A 26,897-nucleotide genomic window follows, 5' to 3' on the forward strand; every position below is an offset into this window, starting at 1 on the left:
TAGAGCTGGGATACAGCCTGCCTTCTGGTGATGTACAAAACAGGAAAGAAGTCAAGAGAAAAGTAAAAATTAAAATGTGAAAGGCAAGAAGAATGAGAAGGTTCATGAAACACAGAAAAAGTGTATTGTTTACTGGGTTTAGAGAACAGGAAGAACTATGATATTATACCTGTTATTCAAGTAGTTACATGAATCAGTCAGACAGAAGATGTGGGAAAAGGTGACAGCCTCAGAATTACAGGCCAGGAAACATACAATCATTTAGACAACCCTTAATTAATTTATTTTCATTAGATCATCTCTGAAATTGCTTGGTTAGATGCTCTCTTGTAGAGTACAGTTTCTTCCACCAGAACTCAGGCAGAGCTTGACAGACTTTTTGAGAACACATTCCTGTTTCAGGATTTTCAAACTAGCTCAAAATTAGTTTACTTTAGCTTAATTAGTTTACTTTTTCTCCCACTGCAGCTCTTCAGTCATGACTTCCAAGCTCTGCTGTCACTTTAAATAGAGCTAACATTCAGCCCCTCTTCCACAGGTCCCCATTAGACCTCACAAAGGAGATTACTGTTTGCTTGTCAGTGACTAGAAGTTCATAGCCATTTAAACAAACTTGGTTTTATTTAACATTTCCTTAATTTTTTACCTTAAGCCTTTGCTCAGCTGTAACAGTGCTAAGTTGTCCATACGGATTACATGATGCTTCCCCTCCTCTGTTATTGCAGAATCAACTACAGTAAGAATTTTGCCTATGGAAGAGGAATTCGTGAACGATTCTACCCTTAGATCCTTTGTAGCAGGGCAAAAAAACATTCTGGTACAGGCCAATTCCTAATGGCTACCAGTGCCCCAAACCTGCCTTGCATGCATGGGGCCCAAGTGGCTTCTACACAGTATCTGTTGCAGATACACGATACATTTTAGAGTAAATTGCCCTTATGGCAGGTCACATCTACAACCCCTGGTAAATGGCCACAGAACAGAGTTTCCTTCCTGCATACAGAACAGTGCTAACAAGTAGTGGTTAGCTCAACAGTCCCTCAGTACATCGCAGTGCGTGGTTATCAAGAAAAGTATCATGTAGATCACTTTCTTCACCGGTAACAAGACAAAAATAAAAAGGACATACTTCTTCTTGTGCACAACACATCTTACAGAATTTACTATCAAAAGATCACATTAAATTTAAAATACTTATGAAAACTCAGAAGTCAACATAAATAGCAGGAATACGGTGTACAAAACGAGATTTTTTTCTTTTTAAAACAAATTCATTTCCTATCAGAAAGTGAAACTACAAAAGTAAAACCAAAACTAAACAAAAAAACCCCTCCACAACGTATCCCTGAGAGATGCTTATCATGTGCCCATCTGCTCTACAATGCTTACGTGTTTTTGATCATTAAGTATTATCCAAGTGAAATCTCATGAAGAGCCCTAACCATTCTAAGTAACAGTAAAACCTTATTCTAACAAATTGTAAGTATTATTTTATTACATACAATTTGTCCTACAGGAAGGGTGGCAAATTCAAGCAACAATGATCATTCATTTAGAGTCAGATGAAACGTGGCAGCTATTTCTTTAAAAGCTTCGTCAATGGGTAAAGTACTCCCATCTACTGAATTAGAATGGTAGACAGTGCTCAGAGGCTTTCTATGTCTCCTGGCAATGCAATTCAAAAATTCCACATAATTTGGATGCCAAAAATTCAACATGCCACCTTTCTCTGCTAATCATTCTGTCAAAGTTATTTATTCCTTCCTTGTAAAAATTGTCCAGGTTCTCCTGCAAATTCTTTACAAAGGTAAAAGAAGTTGTTCCAGGTGACATGGAGTAGCTGGAACATACCACCAACAAAGCAGAGATTAAAATGACAGTTATCTGCCATTTAGAACATTTTGCATTAAAATAGCTGAAGTGAGTTTCACTACAGACTTTGTTTCTTGAAGTCAATGGACTTACAAAGCAAAACACAATGCCCCACACATTTCATTTCCTCACATTTGGAAATAAGCTGATTAAATGTACTCAACAGATGATGCCAAATTTGTCAGAGCTTAGTCTCCTAGCAACAGGGATGGTACAGTATTAGTTTATAGACTAATGACAGGCACTAATAGATTAATGGCTTGAAGCTATGTACTATCTTAAAATCTAGTTTAACAGTTCAGAAATCAAATATTCTAGCTTTCTATAAAATAGTATTCAAAAACAAAACAAACTGTGTAGGAGGCAAAAGTACACAAAGACCTTCAGGCACCCGAAGATGGGGCAGTTGGACTTGATGCTCTTCGCAGGTCCCTTACAACCAAAATACTCAATTCACTCACATCCCTTCTTGTCTCTGATACTGGTTAACATACAGTTATTTCACACAAGAAAATGCTTAGTACTTTACTGAAATGATCACACACATGGAAGTGATTGGTACAAACACTAAGAGCACCAAAAAGAAAAGCCAGGTCAGAAACAAGTACTAATGTATACTGCAATAGCAATTGGATTTCTGTAATAAGCTTCTGGAAGTGCTGGAAAGATTTTACTTTTGTATTTAAATAAGGTAATTTTCACTTCATTGCTCACAGCAATTGAATATTTACCTTTCACCAAACTTGGCCCTTAGCATACTGTTTTTTCCAGCAGTGAGTAAAAAGCTATTACAAATGGATGGTTTGTTTCCTAACAACTTCCTTTGTCCCATCCAGCACAACAATTAATTTCTAATCCAGCAGGGAGAGACAAAATTGAAAAATAGAATATTGATTTGCATTTGTATCTATTTAATAGAGAGACATAGTATAATCCATGTGTTTAAGCATGAGACTGTTAGACACATAAAGATCATCCCCATTTGTAAAGCAGCATTCTTGTCATAGCAAGGTATTTCACAATTCTAATGCAAATAAATAATTTTTAAAATCATTGGTGTAAGACTCATAGATTGCAGATGTTTTTTTCTAGTACTGCAGCTCAGAAGCATCTAATTCTGTAAGCAAAAGAAAGCTTACATGTATTTGTCAAATCTTAAAACACCAGTTTTGTAAGTTTCCTTAATGAAAACACTAGTGCAAGACACACTGAGAAAAAAAAAAAAAAATTTGAATGCAGCTCAGAAAAGCTCAGCAGACATTTATTTTGTCCGGCAGAATTGCTCAAGTTTCTGCCCTCATTAATGACATGTTAAATTGCAGCCAGCACCTTGGCAGTGAAAGGTGTGTTGACTTCTCCACTGACTAAAGCAACACAATGCTCCACATGAAGAAATGTGCCCAGCCAACTTTCAGACTCCAGCCTAGTCCAGGCATCCTCAATTTTCTCTAGTTTGCAGCACAGACTTCCCTGATAAACACTTGACCTTGCCTCTACTGTGCTACAAAATCCAGGAGCATAGATTTAGATTAGGCATTGGGAAAAGATTCTTCACTATGGGGGTGCTGAGGCCCTGGCTCAGGTTGCCCAGGGAAGCTCTGGCTGCCCCATCCCTGGCTGTGTTCAAGGCCAGGTTGGGACAGGGCTTGGAGCAGCCTGGTCTAGTGGAAGGTGTCTCTGACCATTGCAGGAATCTGGAACTGGATGAACTTTGAGGTCCCCTCCAATCCAAACCATTCTGCAATTCTGTGACTGCAACTGTTCTAGGAGACAATAAAGCTTGCAGGATTCTGTTAACACAATGGAAATTACATCCACATACCATTAAACTGCGAGTAATAACTTTTGGTTCATGCTGAAGAAAGAGTCAAGCTTAATTTACTCCAAATATTTGAGTGAAAGTTAACAAAATTTATGGGCAGCGCTTCACAGAAATAACCTAACAAATACATACACAAATGAGGCATTCATAGGATTCAGAAGCTGTCTCAGCACCAAAAGACAGATTATTACTGATTCAAATGAAGCTGTATTATGTTTCAGTATAGCTCCAACTAAACTACTATTGTGACTTTTCTTACCTGCCCTCATGCATACCCCTTCTTCCTTAAAGTTCATGTTGAATATGTTAATACATTATTGCACAGTGAATTCATTCATAAGCATAAAACTACATACAGTATAAAACTGCAACAGGCACTGTAACTGTAGCAAACTTTAATTTTTAAACATCTAAAACTAACTTTTGTATTGAACAAGTTATATTTAAGGAAGAAAATCTTACTCAGGAAGGACTGTAAGCTCCACACAAGGTAACAATTCATAGCATTATAAATACCAATAATTGTAGTTAAAAAATTATCTTCTATTCAGGGAAGCCAGACTTCCTACCTTTACTACAGGGTGTCCTCCAGTAGACGCTTTTACTGCTCCTCTGCTTCCTTCTGTTTCATAGTGAGCTCTGTGATGAGTTTTAGGCTGGACTTCTATTTTCAGTTCACACTGCCCGTAATGACTTGGTAAAGGCCAGTCAAGAGGTGGCAATGAAGATGTGCTGCAATCAAGATGAGCACACTATGATGAAATGAACTATGCTGTCTGGCCACAGTACAAACAAAGTAACTTCACTGTAAAATACAGGCAATGATGTCACTTTCCTAACAAATGATGACCAAATAAGAATACCTATTAGCCTAAAACTGTTACTTGAAAATTCAGAAGTTTTGCTGGTGCACTGAAATCTTCAATTAAGTATTTCCTTTGGGGATGAAAGAGTGGAATTTCTTCCTACCCAACTAAAAGAATGGTACTGTATGACCCCCTGCTCCATGTTACCAGTGCTATTCTATAATAGCTTTATATTATTTTTTTTTATCCCCATATATATCAGCAAGCAAGTTCAAACATTATTTAGATAGAATAGTCTAAAATCAATCTGCAAGTCATGGAGTTTTAATTCTCTGCATTATGATCTTCCAGCCTGTTGCCTTTTGCTTGCCTAAGATTGGTAAGCACTGCACTTTGTTAACTATCATTACAATTAACTCTATATGATGATTGAACATTTTAAAGCTAGTAGTCCTATCTAAGCATGAAGACTTACTGCAACAGACAACAAAGCCCTACAGTACATTGCTTAGCTTATTCAAGGATTCTATATACCCTTACACACAGAAGCAGGGTCACTCCCAGGAAGAAGGAGAACAAAATGGAGTAGCGGAAGAATCTCAAAGGGAAATAAGCCACACTGTGTTTTCATACCTACCCTTTTACACGTATAGATTTATAGACTTCTGATTCTAATAAGATGAACAGTCAGCTTCAAGTTAGAAATTATCTGGTAGAGCAAATGAATTTATGATAATTTAAAAGTGAATGTTTATTTTTTCATTATGTACCGAACAAGAACATCTACGGTAATAATACGCTTTCATTAAAACAGTTTTCTACTACCTTACTCTGAGCACAAATGAGGTTTTAAAAAGATGGACAAATACAGTCATTTGAGAAAGCTCAAATCAATTTCTTTCCCCTTCAAAGGAAGTCAGGAAAAACACCCACCACCAAACCCTGCAGATTTCCACAAACACAAATAACCACAGGTCCAAGAAAGATAAATTATGCCTTCTGGGGAATTTAGCCAAGACCATAACCAAAACATATCTACAGTCAAGAAAAAAGATTATTTTGGGGCTGAATAAAAAAAAAAAAAGCTCTGCCTTTAGCAAGTATCTGGATGGACTTGGGCTCAGCCTGCAGTACCATACATTTACCTTTTATTACAAAAACCAGTCACTGAGCATGGGAAGGAGAGAGAATAGCAGCACCACTTGCTGGCCTCCACCTACAGATCAACCTCCAAGCTTCTTGTCCTCCTTTCATGGGGTACCTCTTCTGTGCACTTCAGGAGAGAGCTAACATTGTTAATTGTAGCCTTCTCTCCTGAAGCACCTTTCTGAGAGCAACTGGAAACAGGAGTATTTCCCTTTCTTCTCACTGAAAGGAAGAAATATGAACAGTAAATCACCTCCACAAGCATGTAGTGGACAGCAAGGACTCTTCTTCCCCCAGTTAGGGAAGGACCGCTGATGACTGGTCCTTCCACAGCAAGAGGATTACTGTGCAGGAGAGGACTGGTGATGTCAGCAATAAGAGAGGAGACTAGCAGGAATGCAGTGTAAGCCCAGTCCTTCCAGATACTTATCACAGGGCAAGACATACTGCCTAAATGCTACTATTGGCTATCAACTAGACCTTTCCATTCACTTTTATAGCTATCGAAGGAGAAAGACTCCAAGACTCTTCAGTCTAAAAGAGGAAAGAAAATGTCAGGATTAGAAGATACTAAAAAGAGTTTAAAAAGAAACGTCGCATACCAGAAATTCTTCTTTAGTATTCCTGGAAACCCCTCCATATAACCAAATATTCTATGTCAAAATAGTTGGTATACACAGTGAACACATAAAGGTCCCTAAGAGAACTTTGTGCAACATGCTCACCACAGACTACGTACGAATTACTGGGAGGTATTACTGAAAGTTTATTATTAAATTCAATCAAATAAATATGTATTTGTTGCTTGTGACCACTCTCCATACACCCTCTCAACGTGGTTTACCTCTTCTGCAATTAGCTAATAAAAACGTGGCACAAGCTGTATCAGACTTTCATTATCTCCTGAAAAAATATTTGGAATACTAGAACAAACACAGAGACAGGAAAACAACTGAGTCTCAACTTTTTGTGGTTCTTTGAAAACAAATAGAAAATATCAGCACGAGAGAGCAAGCAAGCACACAGCGCATGCACAGATGCCTAAAACATCACAAAATTGGAAAGATTTCAAAACACAATTCTCCAAATAAATTACACAGCCTTTGGGGCTGTGCTGCATCAAACTCATGTTTTCTAGATGTAGCTGCTTCCCTTTGGAGTTTGATGTTGAATACCAAAACTGTTGTGTCTCTCTGAGTATTTTTGTTGCTCTAGTCATCTCAGCAGCCATGGAATATTTAAACGTTTTAGAGCACACTGACATGCACCCTTCTGCCCTGTGAGGATTCCAGTTTAATCTGTTTCTGGTTCCACATCACCCTTCCACTTCTTCTTTAACAAATGCTGTAGAGATACATATTGAACTGGATCAGTGATCTATTTTATTTTGAAAGGTAAATTTTTGAATTCTATTAATTTATCAGAGCCCCAGCTGTCTTCTTCAAATGGAACCAGTGGAAGTGGGACAGGGTGGAAACTTCCTAGCCAGCACTGTCACCTTTTGAAAGTCACATGAACCTGCAAGCTTGGACATTAAATTAAAAAAAAACCCAAACAAACAAACAAAAAAACCCAACAAAATAGCAGAATAAAGTCTACAAACTCTTGGGGTTTTTTAATTCTATGTAGAAATCAATATCAAACATGAAAAATCATGTCAGTGTTTGGGGGGCAAGAGGTAACAAGTATGCATACATTTTGAGCACTTTTCAGTATGAAGCAACATTAATTTTGTACCAGATACTGAATATGGGTAAATAAGTCTGAAGATGCTAGCTTTACTACATTTATGGGTCTGTTCTCAAGAAAGTACTGTTCAGTCTGCTCTATCAGGTGAGGATCAGCAGTAAAACTGACGTATGTTTGACTCACCACAGTTACCGGTTGTAAACTGTGCATTGAACTCCAATGAGCTCTGATAGTTTAGAACTTACCTAAGTTCAAAGTTTAGTGCTGCATTACTCTTAAAATACCTGGCACACGTTTAAGAATAAGACGCTCAGCTGCTTCAGAAATGAGCAAGAACTTGGTGTTGCAAAAAGGCTAAAGGTTTCTGTCTCTCCCAGCTTACACACAGCAGAGCAGCATTATGGATAAAAACCATTTAACTTTGCATTCAGAACCCAGAATCCAGATCAGCTGGTGACTGTAGGGCTTTTTTTTCAAAAGATTAAAAAAAAATAAGAATGCCTGTTGTTTAAACCCCCTCATTTTTCACACTTGGTGGTGGAGGAGCACATCTGTAGATACTTCCACATTTCATTACAAAATTCTACCCAGTTCATCATGAAATTACTGTTACAATAGCTTATGACTCAAGTTTTTCACAGAAGTTTCTCTAATTTTTTGTTTTCTTTAAATGAGTAAAAACCTGGTTAACAATGCACTAACCTACCAGTAAAGCATCAAATCATGACATGATAAAGAAATAATGTGTGACAGTCATTCCAAAACTTTAATTAAATCAAATCTTAGCATGTTGTTGAAACAGCACCAATCTATAAATGTACAAGTATTTTACCACTAATACCAAAGAAGTTTTATAATGTGATTAATGCAAGTCTTCAGAAGCTCATACTCCTATCACATCAACACTAAAGGCTTTAGGGGGCAGCAGCTATTAAAGGGAACTTAGAGACTTCAGCAGAAGCCACTGTATTTAAAATTACCACTTCAATGATAATTTTATCAACATTAATTTAACAGGTACCTTCTTCCTCTGCAACCATTATCTCTAAAACAGCATAAAGACAGACAAATGTGTAGGCTTCAGTATTCAGACTGTAATAGTTAAGGTCCAGCTCAAGGGTTGACGATGCTTCTCTCATGCCAGAAGAAACAAACCCCAGAAACAAGTCTGCTTGTTTGCATTTGTTCAGGGCCCCACAGCAGTACACGTGGGACAGAAAGAAAAATCAAAAATCAAAGCCTATGAGAGCCATTAAAAGATAGTCAGCTCCAAACTTAAAATACTTATCTTTCATTTGTAGCACTCTTTCCAAGTAATTCATGGGACAAATAGCTCTGTGCAAACTACCAACTGAAGCTGAAGCACATATGCAATTAGCTCAGTAAGTCTAATGCTCTCCTAGACTCCTCGCTTAGAAAGCTTTTAAACACAGGCAGAACTCATTTTAGACACACTGTGGCCACAGAACATATTCCTGCCTCTCTGTAGTCACTAACACTAGTTATTATTTCTTTTTCTGGTTGAGCTGCAATTCTACAGTGATTCTTTTATTATTTCTTAATTTCAACAAAAGTAACTTTTTCCACTGACAGCTCCTCCCAAAGCAGGAAGGAAAAGGGGAAAAGCCGCACAATGGATATGCCACATCTTTTCCTCTTCCCAATTTTTTGTAGAGATTAACAGCATATTCTGTGACAAGTCAATAAGGCAACACAGCAAACCCCCAAGACTCTCAAACCGTAACTATGATCCAGTACTATTCAAGAACACATGTAGAGCCAAAATACTGCTGTGGGTGCTCTTTGCTATCTAGGACAAAGCAACTTTTTCCCTGATGGATTAATTCTGAAGTCAAGAATTTTGGGTCATTACAGCTGCCATGGTGGCTTATTAATAGACTTTTTAAACAGTGTTTACATTCAAAACATCACTGTTCTGCTCCTAGCAGACCCACAGTTAACTGTGCTTTCAGAGTATTGATAGAGTACACTGCCAAGTAAAAATCTATATTCTCTCATTTCAGAACAAAGCAGACAGGCGAATCACATGTACAGCTCAAAGGTCCCGTATTAAACACTGCCTGAATTTCTCTGCATTCATTAATGGAGTGTAAATATTACAGCAGTAGCCCAGCTTATTAAAAGAGGTTCAAAGTTCTCTTCTTGTCTCACTTAAGTGACTCTTTATCTTCAAAGTCAGCGACTAGCAAATATTTTCACCTTAAAGCTTTGCTAAGGTAGCATAGCTGGTGTTATTCCTATTCATCAAAATAAGTACTTAGCAGACTAAGCTTGCCTATAGTCCACTCACATTGAAAGATTAAGTCTTCTTAAAATGAAGACAAAAATCCTGCTATATTAAAAATAGAACCGAATTCTGTGCCTATTCCCTAAATTCCAAGAGAAGCAACTTTTCCAAGTATTTGACCATCTATCAGTCTTATCTAAACTTTTTTTTTTTTTTTTTCCTGTCAGAGTAAGCAACATTGCCAGCAATCCTAGTTTCTAGTGGTAACTGCCAGATAACTGCAGGTAACATATTCTCAAGTTGCATTAAGTATCCATCACTTAAATCCAGCAAGAAACGTCTGGGCTGTGGATACGTCTATCAAAGCCTGTTTGTTCATCACCAGTGGAACAAAGAAACTACTTAATATCCATAACTTCTCAGTGCTCTAGATTAAATTTGTGACACAGCAGTCTGAGGACAAACATCAGTTTATACAATAGTTTTTAAATCAATGCATGTCTAAGAATTCCATGAGGAAAGACATAGTAAAAGAAACTAGGTTTTATTTCAAGATCTTTTGGCATTACTGAATATTCCCTGGTTATCTACCAGATACATAAATGCCATTTGCTCCCTTCAGGGGTTAAAGAAAGAAAGAAAAAGATGGACAACAACTTCAATTTACTACCCTGCAAAGTGCCTATTAGCCTGAGACAGAAATTAGATCCTCACTATGTGCTTTACAGAACCTGAAACTTACTGCTTCACTAGGCATTCATATTTAAGTTTAAAGCAAAAGAAAACAAACCAACAAGCCTAAAAGTAAAAATAACAGATTCCATCATTTTCAACTGCATCATTATTGCCTGCTCTTCTATCAAAATGTCTCATGTTACCTACATCAGTGCTGGCCAGGTCTGTGACAGCTGTTAACTCCAGAACACACCAACCATGTCTGTTAACACCATAAATGTTGCTCATCTCTTATGAATTATGCTTTTAGTCACAAGTTCTCACCAAAGGAAATATATTATAGTGATCACTCAGTACAGGTTTCTGGGTAATCCCTATATTCTTTTATTATCCTTTATGAAGTCTGTAAAACAGATTTTCTCACAGAAGCTTTATAACTTGTAACTGAGAACATTAACTTCTGTAAACCAAGTCTGTATATAAGTCCAAAATATTATTTGCTACTCATCTTTCTCATATGGCAGCTTTGTACTTGAGGAGGCTGGCTAGAATCTGAACAAGAAAATGTAAATAAAAGGGATCAGTCTTGAATAGCTTCCCAATATTACATGGGTCCATAAATATTTATGAAATAGCCTCTAAACCGAAATTTCACAAAGTCTTAAGGACACACTTAAGATAATTCACAGAAGCACACTAGCCTCATTCAGATAGTGCCTCTGTGTGAGCCAGCAGATCAAATTTAGATATTTGAATATGAACAAACTCTAGGAAGAAGTACTTTCTCTAGTATTCTTCTACGCTATTTATAACCTATACTGACATAGGCTATCTAAATAAGAAGTGTGCTTCAGCATGTTTCCCTTCCAACATCCAATCTGGGAAAAGAGTGAAAGAAAAAGATAATTCAATTAATTAAAGAATCTGAAATAACCATATGTGAAAGCCCAGAAATACGTCTCTAAGAGATTTAGTGAGAAACAATAAAAACAGTGACTTTTTTTCTGTAAAACTCAAGCTTTAATAGTAGATGTGCAAGAAAAAGTTGTAAAATCAGCATCTTTATGAAATGTTGGGGTAATAAGCAAATGGGGAGATCATATCTACTATCACTACATCAAGATACTCCAAAGAAATGGATTTTCCAAGTGGAGGAGAGGCAAACAAGAGATGCAGACATAAACCCATTTCCCATTCATCATCCTGGGGGTGAGGCTGGGGGTGGAAGAAAGGGGTACCTTAAATAACAGTAACAAGAGTAACTATGCAATAAATAAAATTATCAAATAAACTCATTGTTAAATATTCTGTAAAATGACCAATTTAATCTGCCACTAAAGGAGTGCTCATCTGACCAGGTACTTGATTAACGACATCGACAGACACCCCCACTATTCCTAGATACAGGAGACACTACCTAGTTCCTTTTTCCCCATTTGAAAGAAATTGTTGCAGCACTGGTTCTGTCCATCCTCACTTATCTAGACTTACCTTTGACAAGGAAGCAGAAAAGTGACTCAGGGCACATAATACACATGCGTTTGTCATACTCTACATGCTCTCAGATTATGGGTTTCTGTGCCCAAATAACAACGTGTCACCTAACAAAATTGTTTGGATGGCTCAGAAGCATGTTCCACATTTTTAAATGTTGTTAAGTATTGCACACATACTAAACACAGAAGAAAGCATGAAAACAAGGCCAGGACTTGACAGCTAAACTAGATTACAGATTTACAAAATTTCAGATAGCATTCAAAGAAGAAGGTGCTATCTGCACACTTCACACTGTGTCACATGGGAAGCAAGTTACTCCCACTTCTACCAGGGGTCAGGTTATTGCTGCTAAGTGTGCACACTGCTTGATCCAATACTTTAGTTTACTCCATGCACTACTTTGTGCTTGGCAAAACAATCAAGACATTTAAAAAGTGTGTTAACTTGAGTATAGTGTTGTAATTTATATATCAATTAATATGTTACTATATAAAATATGTAATAAATATATAAATTACAATTAATGGCTATGACAACAGAGGTGCTCACTTTTGGTCACTGCCACAAACTAAGAAACAGTGGATCTCCTTGCATTTCATTTTTCTTCATAAAACGTAAGAGTCAGCTTAGCTCCTTTACTTTAAAAGCATCAAAGTTGTAAAAATTATATGGCAGAATTAAATGTTTTAACATACTGAAGATACATACCCGCACAGCACCTGTGGAACAGGCTCCAACTGCTAAGTAATTCAACATTTCACTGAGGATACAGCTGCCAGTGCAGCCATTTCCACTAATTCAACAGTCAGACTACATTTTTGGCAGCAAATGTATACAGCTTAATAGTTCTATTTAGTTTACTTCCAAATAGGTGTAAATCTTCATTGTCTTCTGCCTGTTTGCCCATTTTACATTTAGAGCAGCTCTTCAGTGACAACTTCTAAATAGTGACATTTAAAAAAGTATTTTTATTTCTTAAAGAGAACAGTAAAAATTATTTCTATTCAGTTTGAGCTCAGTTCTGTCCACTACAGGAGGAAGCAGGTTTAACTGAGTATCTGTTTTTGTAACTATTTTGGTCATCTCACAGAAGAGCCATACATCCACACCCTATCTTGCTACATGCCTGTATGTTTGTGTGCTTTTACCATAAGTGCTGCCCACCTTTAACAAACCATGTGTGCTGAACAAAAATGCCAAATTCAAACTCCTGTGTATCTTACGTAATTATAATACAGTAATACGCGGAATGACATTCAAGAAAGAAAATAAATCACTTCTACTCATTAAAATCAATAAATTTCTGAGAGATTAAAATATATGACTATATGATTATGAAAAAATGAAAGAATGTTGAATAAGCACTGTTTTAAATATATTTAGGTATTAACCATCTAAGTTGACAACTGCTAAAGAATTTCTACAAAACAGTTAAAATTCATAGAAGCTTTGTATTACTAAAATTGAGCCTTCTGTGTGACACTGATCTACCAACACACAGGAGTACGTTCAGCACTAAAACTAAAATGTTCATTGTTAGAACTCAGAGAAACACTGAGATCTGTTTGTATGCTGTAGAAGCTTAGAAAGTACTGGTTTATATCTCACCCATATGCGTTCATAACCTCCTTCTCAGACACTCAATAGTAAAAATCGCAGCTGAATTTGTTGCGTTATTCCTCTGCCTGAAGCACACTTGGAAAGGGTCAGCTATAGCAATCGTTACAACATGACTTGAGTGCTTCTATATTCCACAAGATGGACACCCCTGAGAATATTCATGTACTCAACTGAGAATGGGAACAGGTATTCCAAAACATTTTTTGGAACAGGGTTGTTTATCTGGAAATAATACAGCAAGATGTTAAAATTATGGAAAAATGATATATGAATTTGGAAAAAGCCACTAGAAAGGGGAATTGCATAAAAACTAGCATGTTGCCACAAAAGCCAGCATCCTCTTTTCAACAAATTGTGCTTTTGAGGGAGGTCTCTGAAAAAGATAACTTTTCAGTAAGCTTGGCTTACCAGGCAGTAGTTAATTCCAGTTCTTCTGCTACGAATTTAAAACTCTGAGAGGAGGGAAAATAAACAAAGAAACAAAACACCCCAACCTCCTACAGGACATCTCTGTAGCTTGGTCAGAAACTGCTCTTTATTTTGCTTCACTTCCTTTGGGAGAGGAGGAAAATTTCAAAGACTTTAATATTTTCTAAGCCATGCTTTCTAAAATCAGAAATAGTGTGAAAACAAGTGCTTTGCAAAGACGACTTTGCAATGAGAACACTACTATGTTACTGACTTTCAATATTAAGCTTTGCCTTTTTCAAATTAAGCCACTTATGTGGAGAATCCTACCCTATTCCCTGCCCCCACTTTAAGAAAGAGGAATTGCTTCATCCACTACATGCTTGGAGAGCAGATCTTAAGCACTGCTTGTGGACAGAATGATACAACTTCAATCAAAGTGATTTAACAATCAGTACAGAACAGCATGGAAGCACTGGCATTTAAACCTATAATACAGCTTTTACACAGATAATTGTGCTTTACTGGTATTAACTGAACGTACGTTTCTTACAAAATGTCCTCACAAAATATGCCCACAGTTTTCACTACCTCCCTACCCCTTATTTTTAAAATCCAGTAGAGCAAGGAAAAGATTCAGGAATCAAATGGATAACCTGAATAAGTAATCATAGTATCTGTCCATCCAGCAGCAATGTTGCTTAAGGAGTTTTCATTTGTACTCCACCCACTGCTGTATGATTGGAAAGATCACAGACCTCCTCCATCTAAAAGGTAACAGAATGAGAAGGAGGGCGAATTTTTTTTCCCCAAGTGAACTACTTCCCTCTTCTGAACCTCCACAAATCCTCCTGTAGACAGGACTACAACAGGAAAAGAGCTAGTTAACTCGACACCGCAATGGTGGAAATACCTTTGGAACTACAGCCCAGCAATCAATTCTTTCTGGATGATACTCCGCATGGCATGGAACTTTTTTTTCTCTATTCTATTTCTAGAACTCTTAACAGCCCAAAGAAGCAAGTAAAAACAAAAGCAAATAAACTTCCCACTTTTTCTGTGGTTTCAGTTTTACAAGTTCATGAAAGTCACATTTCTTTAGCTATATTAAAATGTTAACTGCTCAGATGGACCAGCAAAGTGTGCACAAAATCTGTAGACCTTTGATTCACCAGGGCTCTATGCATGTACACAAACAAACTTTAAGTAAAACTAATCTGATGTTACAATGCATTTACTGTATTCTTAAAAGAAGAAAAAGATCAACTTGGTTTTTCCTATCATCTACCTGCCCAGAATAAGTTTTCTTCAAGAAGTCTTAATGCATCCCTGAAATACAAGCACGTTTACATATCTATTTAAGATTCACAGGAGGGGACAAATGGGAGGGAACGACTTTCTAATCACTTACCGAAATATAGGCGTATGACCAGGCTTTGGTTTGTTCCAAGTAAAGTGCGAAGGAACAGAAAGAAATTGGTCTCCAGGCAAATCTTTTTTCGAGGTGTGCTGAGATCCAGAGCAGTCATCTACTGCAGTTTCAAGGGATGACAGTAAGTTCCCCTGTTCTTCAGGACAGATATCTATTTTTCCAGATAAAGTAGCAGTCTGATCCTCTGAGGTCTTTCTTGTTTTTAGAGGAATATCAGTCTCTGTACAACACTGAAATGGTGAAAGGCCAGAATTAAGGCCTTGTACATTATGGATGGAAGTGTTTAGCCAAGTGTCTTCTGTTATGCTTCCTCTGGGAGAATGGCCAGGTGATGGAGTTGGAGAATGGTGAGGAGAGAGAGAACCAGCATAGCATATCTCAGCACTGGAGTGTCGTCGCTTCCCACAGGGGGATGTAGGTCTTGATGAGGGCCTTGATGTTGGTCTAGGACTTAGCCAATTTTCATCTGTAATACTAGTTCTAGGAGAATGACAGGGAGACTGTCTAGGTGACAAGGCATGCCCAAATCCATAAGGCTGCTGCCAAGATTCATCACTGGGGCCTCTTGGAGAGCCACCAGGGGACGCCAAGGGAGAGCCCAGGCTAAATCGAGCAGCTGCTTCATTTAGCTCTGAGTCTACATCATCATAAACATGGGAAATGGATTCACAAGAGGAAGCATCTGAAAACCAGCTTCTGGATGAAATGCTGCTGGCAGGGCTTGGACTAAGGGATGATTCCCTGTATGATGGCTCAAGAGGAAGATAGAGATGGTCCCGTGAAGGCCTTTCCATGTATTCATTTTCTGTGCCATTTGTGTGCAATTCATTCTCATTGGCTTCAATTCCTTGATGACAGTTAGGTGAAATAGATGTAATTTGAATACTAGGGCACTCAAATGGTTTGGGTCCACCTAGTGGACTATATTTGGATTCTGGTACCTCACAAGTTCCATCATAGTTCTTATGACTCTGAAGTCTTGTAGGTGGTGAGAGAGGAGTGGAGTGAGACTGCAATCCATGGCGAGGAATACAAATTGGCTGATTTACAGAGGATGATGGTTGGTCTACATTAAAGATGTATATGGATGCACAGTCATCTGACTCAAGATCTAAAAACAACATTAATAAAAAAAAAAAAAGGAAGAGAATCAGAATGCGTATAACATTGGAAAAGTGTTATAAACAAAACGTTTTGTTTCCCAAGTACTGCCTGCTTTTAACATCCTGGGCATTTCTCACCACACTAGCCACAAAAAATTAAGCTAATTCTTCATTTAAAATTTTCCCCAGCTATATTCACAGCTAAATATGTTTCAACCAGATTCCAAAGCTTATACACATCTTCAGTGGCTGAAAACATAATACACTCAGAAAATGGGTTTAAAATCTTGAAAATATCTAAGCTGGAACACTCAAACTTTCTATATCATAACTACATTCTATTCATAAATAAACATTTTCAATCCTAATCTATTAAAAATAGTGTTTTGGACATGAACAGAACTATGATACTTTCTGTAAACTCACTAAGCAATACTTAAAAGCACCAGAATATCGCATACATAATATTTATCTCCTTTAACAGCAGAAAGCATCTTACAGTGACTCAAACTTCAATGAAGACTACAAACATTCAACCAAAAGAGACCTAACAAAGAACGTTAATAAAGATATTATGAAGAACCTTACCCCAAAGATCTTTTTTTTCTGTTGCTTAGAAACTCTCAAGTGCCAATCCCACAGAATACCTTTTCTCAAGTGCAGTTTCATAAAGTTTGATCACAAGTTTGGGGGGGGGTGGGGGGGGTGGAAGGCAAAACAAAGTATTTGCAGATCTCACTAACTTATCCAAATCACAGGAAATATTCCAAATTAAAACAAGCAGTTGAGAGGGAGTGCAAGTCCAGTTAAGGTAAGCAGCAGCTTTGTCTCACAGAACCAAAGCAGATTTTCTTGCCTCACTTTTCAATATTGAATTAACTGCTAGTATGAGACATATATTTGAAACAAGAATAGAAAACACAGTCTTTATCTTACTTTGTAACCCCTATGCTTCCACCCCTGTTTCTTTCCTCTTGTAAAATACAGCCTTCCCTCTACAATTATAGAAAGTAACTATGCAGGAGACCTCTGGTAGCTCACTAGTCTATCATCTGTTAGAAGATGAAATTAAATGTTCTTGGCCCATCTCCATTAGACCCTGAAACTAGCCTCAAAACCTGGTAACAACATTGTCTCTACAACACAAGTAATTTACTGAATCACTTTGAGAACTTTTGACCTATCACTAGGATTTAACTTCATCATTAAAACTATGCAGTTTCTAATGTTTTGCATGCGGAGCTTTACCTATTAAAGTGGTTTGCTTTTTTCTTTTATTTTTAGCATAAATGTTTCTGCAAACTAAAATATTCCTGTGTCAAATATGATGATGAAAAATCATACAATTATTTTCTATAAATCCAGAATGGACGGCATTAATTGCATCTCTAGTATTACCTCTTTTTTTCTTTTTAAAATAGTTTTTACCCTGAGTTTCTGTAGAATATTTAAAGTAAATCTATTCTCTCTCACAATCAGATAAAAGTATCCAGACAGGAAGCCATGTATTTCAGATCCTTCCACGATGAAAAAGTTAGTATGTTGATGAAGTTGCTCTATTATCACTTTCACTTCATAGCAATCAGCTTAAAATTAATTAAAACAGAAAAAAAAAAAAAAAACCAAACAGCATCTCCTCAGAGACAACAAGAGAGCATTTGCAAATGGAGAGAAAGCGTACTGTTACCAAGGAATGACTATGCTCCTCAAATAAAAATTTGATACAGGTTCATGGGCAGGGAACAGCTCTATGAGTAATCTATCTGTTAAAAGAGGCACAAAATTGCATTCAAGACTACCTTTATAAGCATTGTGTCTTTTTCTATATGTTGCATATGGTCACATTTAACAATTATCCTTACTATATAATTATATCAATAGGTACAATGATATGTTTTAAGAACACAGAAAATCAATATAGGTTAATTTCTAAATATGCATTCACTAAAAAGATCAGGATGCTTAGGAAGGACTCTTTTGTGTACTGTCTTTTATATATTGTATACTGAATAATCAACACAAGCTCAATACACTGAACAACACCAAAACTGCATTTCCCTATCCTTTCACTAGGATAACAGGGTTTAAAAGTTTAATTCTGAGTCTTTCTTTTTGACATTTCCTATCACAAAACATGAAATGCAGATAGTAGTTAAGTTACAGGTTTTCCACATCCATCAGTATTTGTGTGCAAGATCACAAATGTTTCCTGACTCATTATTAGTATTCCAGGGAATTACAGACCACTCAGTATCGGCCATTCTCCTGGAAGGCATCCAAAGGCACATGAAAAACAACAAGGTGCTTGGTAACAGCCAGCATGGCTTCACTAAGGGCAAATCCTGCCTGACCAATTTGGTGGCCTTCTATGACGGGGCTACAGAACTGATGGACAGGGGCAGAGCAGCTGATGTCATCTACCTGGACTTGGGCAAAGCGTTCGACACTGTCCCACACGACATCCTTGTCTCTAAATTGGAGAGACATCAATTTGATGGGTGGACCAGTCGGTGGATAAAGAGCTGGCTGGATGGACGCACACAAAGAGTTGTGCTCAATGGCTCAATGTCCGGCTGGAGACCAGTAACGAGTGGTGTCCCTCTGGGATCAGTGTTGGGACTGGTCTTGTTCAACATCTTTGTCGCTGACATGGACAGTGGGATTGAGTGCACCCTCAGCAAGCTTGCCGATGACACCAAGCTGTGTGGTTCAGTTGATCCACTGGAGGGAAGGAATGTCATCCAGAGGGACCCTGACACACTTGTGAGGTGGGCTGATGCCAACCTCATGAAGTTTAACCATGCCAAGTGCAAGGTCATACACCTGGGTCGGAGCAATCCCAGGCACAGCTACAGGTTGGGCACAGAAGAGATTCAGAGCAGCCCTGTGGAGGAGGACTTGGGGGTGCTGGTCAATGAGAAAATGAACATGAGCTGGCTTCATTGTCCGCTCGCAGCCCAGAAAGCCAAGCATATCCTGGGCTGCACCAAGAGGAGCATAACCAGCAGGTTGAAGAGGTGATCCTGCCCCTCTACTCTGCTCTCTTGAGACCTCACTTGGAGTATTGTGTGCAGTTCTGGTGTCCTCAACATAAAAAGGACACGGATCTGTTGGAACAAGTCCAGAGAAGGGCCACGAGGATGACCAGATGACTGGAGCACATCCTGTAGGAAGACAGGCTGAGAAAGTTGGGGCTGTTCATCCTGGAGAAGAGAAGGCTGCGTGGAGACCTCACAGCAGCCTTCCAGTACCTGAAGGGGGCCTATAGGGATGCTGGGGAGGACCCTTCATCAGGGACTGTAGTGGCAGAACAAGGGGTGACGGGTTTAAATTTAAACAGAGGAAGGTTAGATTGGATATAAGGCAGAAGTTCTTTACTGTGAGGGTGGTGAGGCACTGGAATGGGTTGCCCAAGGAGGTTGTGAATGCTCCATCCCTGGCAGTATTCAAGGCCAGTTTGGATGAAGCCTTGGGTGGCATGGTTTAGTGAAGGTGTGCCTTCCCATGGCAGGGGGATTGGAACTAGATGATCTTAAGGTCCTTTCCAACCCTAACTATTCTATGATTCTATGATTAGAAGTACAGGTCAAGAGATGAAAAAGATAACCCTAATAACACCAATTATCCAGCTACTCAAAACTTAGAAATAAAATGGTTATGGCTACAGAAAATTTGAAATAATGCTAAAAATCTGATGGGAAAACAACAGTTGGATGTCTTCAAGTCCTGTGCATAAAACCATTAACTGTCATTAATGGCTTCTGGAACGGTAGGAGCACATTGTGCTTAAACTCTCACCACTGCAAAGAGTCCTACCTCTTTTGCAGCAATATTGAAGAAATCTTAAAATATTTAAGACAACTTGTCCACTTTCAATGTCCCTGGGATTTACAAAAAGTAGATGTACATTAAAAATTTAAGTTTCACAGAGCTGAGGTGGAGAGATCAGAGTAGCACAGAATTAACACCAGCTGGAAAGAGCTGGGAAGAGGTGGAAAAGGCAGGAGAGCGCTCTTCTGACTCAAGCTTCCTTGGTCCTTCTCCATAACAAACAAGGTCTAATGAGTTTGGCACTGTGCTCTCCCATTACCTCTCCCCAACAGCATACACACACTCAAATAACAGGAAGCTAGAGACTTAGGGTAAGAACTATGCATCTAACAAACATCAAATCCCAAAAGCATGCTTAAGATTGTGGAAACAATATATTTGGAAGTCTAAATCATGCAAACCATTTTTAGACACGATCATCAAACAGGTAGACTTATTTCAGTTTGCACACACAAATCCTCCCCCCTCCCCCTTACAGCCATGTGTTATTAAAATAACTTTTTAGTTAGTCATACAAAGGACAACACCAACTACTGTGACCTTTACAATTCATGTCATTAATTCATGACCATTTACCAATCATTATCTTTGCCCTTTTAAAGACTGCAGAGAGAATCCAATCTGGAAGCGCCCTCTAAGTAATTTGAAGGAATTAGTGAACATACAAAGATAAATTTAGGTGAAAGAAATCGGGGGAAAAAAAAAAACCAACCACACAACAAAACAAAACCAAACCCATACTATCTGATAACCCTTAAAAGGGAAAGGAGTGAGAATAGCTTAAAAAATCCACCACAGGTCTTCAAGAAAGCAGAGAGTAAACAAATTCAGGCAAGTCTCACAATAGGCAAGGAGAAAAAACAGTTACAGAGAAGCCCAAGGGAAAAAATGGAGTTATGGAACCCTAGTTACTGAGCAGGATGGCCATTACATCCAAACAATCCTACTGGGTGAGTGAAGGCAGTAAAGAAGTGCAGTTGACCAACTCATGAGGCCTTCACTGACCATAAAATATAAGGGTTCAAGAAACTGAAACTAGGTCAGGTTACTAAGGTAGAGCATAAAAACTACCACAAGCACATGGGGGCAAGATGCTAGATAGAACAGACACAGCAAAATACAAAGATCAAAGAAGCAGTATCATTCACATCAAAAGCCTGCCATCACCCTGAAAAGGCAGGTGTGTAAAATGCTTCTTTTAGTAAAGGCAACTAAGTAAATTGCTTACAAAGTAAACAGCAATGAAGAGTCAAGAAAACTGAAATAAATAAAAGGTTAAAAAGTACTGAAAAATTATGGGCCAGTAAGTTTAACTTCAGGTTCAGAGGTAATATTAATAGTATACTCACTCCAGGAAGCATTTAAAAGGAAACAAAACAAGTCAATGTTTGCTAAGAACAAAACCATGTCAAACAAATTTTGGTTTACTATCAAAAGAGGTCTTCTGGATAGCTAGAAAGAAACCAAGCTTTGTTTTAACTTAGGACTTTTAACACTACCATGCATGGAGAAACAATTGTCTTTAGAAATTTAGTAAAGCCTTCTTCCCCATCCTGCTGAGATCAGGTTTATTGCTATGGGGTCATGAAAGTGAGCAGATGCTGTATGTTCACATAGTACCTAGAAGCTATATAAAGCTGCAGACCTCCAACCTTACATGAGGCATCTGTGCCATCCTTAGTCCATGAGAACCAGGAGGTCTGTCATTTTTAATGTGCATTTACTACAGTCAGGAAAGACTAGTTTACAGAAGCCCCTGTTCAGCATTAAAGCAACACTGGTTCACCCCTTACTAACCTGCTAACTACACTTTCAACATAAGCTTTCTAACTGGAGAATATAATTAAATAATATCCAGAACAACTGCTCCTAAAGAACATTTTGCTCACTAGTCGTCATATCAGACTGCACATTCAGGACTTGTAATGTTTGCCCACCAGTTGTTCACTCCTGAACAATGTACTAGCACATGCATACGTGCAGCTGTGTAGTGAGCCAGACTTCTTCACAGAAGGAAGGTCAATTACTATCAAATGACTGAACAGGAGCCCTGTGCCAAAATTATCCAAACCACTTTATTATTCTAGGTTTGTAAGCCCATAAACAAAAAGGTTCAGACAATAGGAGTTGTTATAAGGTACTAAGAAAGTGCAACACGAACTAGGTCTTATAAAAATACTACTGTGAAAACAGGATCATCCATCAAGTCCTTTAAATAGCATGAGGAAAGACCTGAGCATTGCCACAGACATCATGTGTGTTCTTACACAAGTCACATAATCTGTCTCTACTCCCAAACTTTAAAAAGAATGACAACCTCCTGTTTTTCAGTTGTCATGACAGTTACCATGATCTCTTTCTGACACAATCATATTATTAAGAATGCCACAGAAATACCTGTAAATAAGAACAAAAACTATATGCAGCTCCATTTTTTTATTTCAGTATCCTACTGATTTGCAGCAGTTCATATACTTCTAAGTATGAAAAGGAGTCTAAATCTTCACAAAGAACCCAAAATACCAAAGAGTCATAGTTCTCCTTTTCTGCATTTAAAAAGACAAGCAATCGGAGTCCTTGCTGGTATGCTATCACATTAAAGCTCTCTGAACGCATATTTAACTTTAGTTTTCCAGTGCAAGCCATACATTCTCTAGAAACACCTCCTACAAGCTTAAACAGCAATATAAAAAATACAACTTAAAAATCCCAAACCAAAACAAACAAAAAACCCAAACAAACAAAAAAAACACCACAGCAATCCATTAGCTTATATGAGTATAACTGGCTAGTAGACCGCCAAACATGGTAGTGAAAACATACAAATTGTGAAAAAAAATCAGGTAGCAAGGTGAAGCAGGAAGACATATCCTTACAGACCAAGTTTAGCAACACACAAAACAGTAGTTCAAGTTTATGCTTTCAGGAAAGGATGAGTTAGAACAACGGTCATTTAATGAAGCAGTTCTCTCCAATGATTTTGTGCTCTGTTTCATGGGCATATCAGATTACTCAGAAAGGATAAAAATAAATTTTACTTCTGTCAGTCATGTACAGAAGGGGCAGCTCTGTCGTGCCCATTAGAACTTTACTCATTTTCTTGTGCTAAGGAAGGATACTGAAAATGTACAAGAAAAACAATCTTCTCAACAATGCAAGCTCACCAATGAGTCTTTTCCAAATTCTAGTCTGGATAAGAATTCATTGTCCTTGGTAGAAATGCAGAAGAATAATGAAGCTGTGCTAGTTTAAGCAAGTGAATAACGCAGCATAAGAAGTGTTTACAATTGACATGGAATAACATAAGAACATACTGGCTCACAGAGTGTAACTACATCTTACTTTTTTTCAGCAGCAACTACCCTCCCACACACACACTTGCACACAAAAGGCAAGGGGAAATGAGAACAGAGATATTTTTAACACTTACGATTTTGGCAATCAGATCTGCAGTGCACTAACGTAAGCACCTGTATATATACAACTGACAGTGTGGCAAGCTTTGGGACATGAGGAGAAACTGGGAACTGCAGGTGTTTTCACTGTCAAGTAAAAACCGAACATGCAACTAACCCATAGGCCGTGGCCTGGTATGCCACTAGAATAGCTGTCAGTGTATCCCCCTTCATGTTGAAGCAACGGAATTAAGTTCCAAATATGGAAGTAAGAGTCATGAAATTTTATTTGGTATGTAAGAAAAACAGACTAAATACACATGAAAAGTCAAATGCATCTCCTTAAGCTACAAAGCATATTTCAGAAAATTATGTATTTTTGTTGCAGCAAATGGTAGTTACTCAGTTGAGGTTTATTCCTTTTAAAAAAAAAAAAGTAAATACTTGTAATCTTTCATAGCAGAATGCTTGAGATACATTGATAAAAAATGATGTACAAAACAGGTAAAAAAATCCAGCTTGTAACTGTATGGTTCAACAAGAATTAGTCATTCTAAGTTCAGTTACAAGAACAGAAAGTAGCAAGTGGAAGTGTTAGGCAATGCTCATACCTGTGCCTCCTCCAGCTCTGCTGGTGTTCTAGCTTGATTATGAAACACATCTATAAACGAAAACTTTACACAGCTTGTGGTTCAGTATTTAAGGATTAATCCTTAATAATCATAACAGGTTAAAAAAGAAAAATATTTACTTTCTACATCAAAAAAAATGTAAGTTCTATAGGCTTGTCTTTGCCTCCTTATTTTCTCTGTGAATATGTCATACAAGAGGGCACATTATTTCACGGAAGACAGTGCCCTCCAGTTTGATAAAGCTTCATTTGCCATTCAGTGTTAGATAGACACTCAGCTTAACACGACCCTAGTAGTTCACAGGTATTAAGAAATACACTACAGCCTTAGATTCTTAAAATGACAGAAGACATCCATGCAGCGGTTACTAACACACAGTATTAACAGCCTATTTGTCACTGCTATTTTGTAGATGAAGTACATTATTTTATATGATCAGTTGTTAGAATCTGTGAAAAGACTGCAGCCCTGCAATCCCAGAGCGTCTGGTACGTATAGACATGGGAACTGAAAGAAGACTGAGCACTTCAAAATAACTGGCATGTTATGCCTGACTCACAGGAAGAAGGCTGATCATGAAGGTAAGTGAGGACATTAGACAAATAGATTGATGAAAATAAGGGAATCATGTGCTGTAGCTGCCAGCCAAAGGTCTGTCTAGATTCTTGGTACTGCAGGCCAGTTTATCATTCACAATCTAACTCTTTCTTTGTGGGGGCAAAACTAACAGACTCCATAAAAGGCTCTCCATGACCCTCTCCAGTAAAGTTCTGGTTTATGCTTTACCTATAAACTGCAATCCTCACCTGCGTACCTACATGAATGCCTTTGCTACTGATCAACTTCTAGCACCACCGAGCTTGCTAATGCAACATGTAGCTCTATAGACACACCTCCAGGTTTACAGTCTGCTCCAGTCCTGAACCAAACACTAAGCAGAACCCAAGTTTCCAAGATTGAAATGCGTAAGAAGGGCCATAGCAAACAGAATACAAGAGTGTGCAAGAAAGTGGGCATTTTAGTTTATGGGACAGTGTGGTGACGTAAGCATAGGTCTTTGTGAAAACTGGTAGAAAAAGAATGCAATAAGCCAAGGCAAGAATTTTGAGTGGGGAGGGGCTTGCACATTAAGAAAAGGAGGGAATGAAATGGAGGCATGCCTCTCTCTGTTTACCAAACAGAGCATGACACAGATGCTGAAACTGGTATTGATGGTGTCTGAATAAACTACTGGAGGAACTCTTCACACCTCAGCAAAATTACACTGTACTTCTGCCACTGTCTTACAACATGAGAAAGGGCAAATCATTCCACAGCAGGCAATTCTACCATACAGTTAATTCAGTACTTCAAATCATTAACATTACGCCTTTCACCAACGTATTTCATAATACAGCTTTAATGCATACTTCAGGTGCATGAAACTCAAAGGCTCTCTGTAAATCAAAGGACTGAAATGAGCCAGAATGATAATATGAAACTTTCCTGTTTTCCCAGCTGCTCACGAGTGTAGAATCAGAAACACCTTTAATTCACTTTGCTAAGATTGACACAGAAAGCATTAACAGGGAGAAACAGGAATCAGCCAAATGAGAAAAGGGAAGCTGAGCACTAACACCATGTTTTCAGCAACTTTCAGAATGACCCTCCAAAGTATAAAGGAAACCATATTAGCATGCCTCACAACTGTGCCACATGCAAGTCCTGAAACTTTGCATCTCTTCACAGAGTCCTAAATAGCTTGAGTTTATTCCAGCAGGATTGGAGGTATCACCACATACTGTACGGAAGCAGCCTAATCTCCTGCCCCAACCAGAAAAGCTAGGCAGTTTGAAAGACGTTAGCATTTGCTCTCAAATGGATAAATTTGAAAAATAATACTGACAAAATACAGACATTGACCTAATTTAAAGACCTTTAATTTAAAGCAACAGACAAGATGTTAACAGATTTTCTTAAGTGTTTCTTTGGATTAAACTACACATTCTCTTGTGGCCTTGTCACTTGAGTACAGTTATCCCAAATGACACTGTTAAAGACTTTTGTAATCACAGAGTTATTACATCTCATCAACTTTGTGTTTCTGATGCAAGGAATAACTACTAGAAAGCATGTAAGATCAATGTGAGTAGTTCTAAATTATTCAGCCCATATCGAGAGCAGTGAATCATTGTCACTAATGGTTAATAAATGCACCATGACTGTGTTATCAACTTCTCATGCTGTTTTTAGTGTAATGCTTTCATTTTGGGTATGAAAGGTTACTCTGCAAAGCAACTTCAGTTAGAAGGTAACAGTCTATGCCCTACCCCAGCTACAGTCACAAGTACATTCTCTTCCAGCACAGTACAAATGCTTCCTATCACTCAACTTAAGTGGTCTTCCCATTTATTCTATTTACCAAAGCCATTTAAAAAAAGTAAAACCTGGGATTAAAAAAAATATTTCTCTCAGCACTTGTTCCCAAAAAGCAAAGTTATCAGCCACTAAAACATGAAGACTCTCAATAAGCAGTGAATTGAAAATTACTTGCCTCCTGCAATCCTGAATAACCTCATAAAGAAAATGGAAAGATAACAGTTTGAAAGGACCTATAAATTAAGTCCAAAGAGGAATATTTATGAGATTTCAAAAATAACTCTCTCCACCAACCTGTTAGAAAGAACCCAGATCAATTCATCGCCATCCAGCAATTTTGCTATATTAAAAATATTTCTCATT

The 26,897-nt window shown here is 37.9% G+C and overlaps 1 protein-coding gene across 2 annotated transcripts in view; it reads right to left on the reverse strand.

Moving 5' to 3' along the window:
• Positions 1-26,897, reverse strand: part of NFATC3 (nuclear factor of activated T cells 3) — a 73,955-nt gene that overhangs the window by 39,921 nt on the left and 7,137 nt on the right. For both annotated transcript variants that reach the window (XM_061344063.1, XM_061344062.1), the window contains exons 2-3: positions 15,195-16,326; positions 4,264-4,426 (exon numbers count right to left, since the gene is read on the reverse strand). In XM_061344063.1, coding sequence (XP_061200047.1) covers positions 4,264-4,426; positions 15,195-16,326 — 1,295 coding nt within the window. The remainder of the gene's footprint in view (positions 1-4,263; positions 4,427-15,194; positions 16,327-26,897) is intronic.

The sequence above is a fragment of the Neopsephotus bourkii genome, unplaced genomic scaffold, assembly GCF_033783945.1.
Source record: "Neopsephotus bourkii isolate Nb327-2 ecotype Australia unplaced genomic scaffold, CSIRO-AGI_Nbou_v1 NB_1863, whole genome shotgun sequence".
Classification (NCBI taxonomy): Eukaryota; Metazoa; Chordata; class Aves; order Psittaciformes; family Psittacidae; genus Neopsephotus; species Neopsephotus bourkii.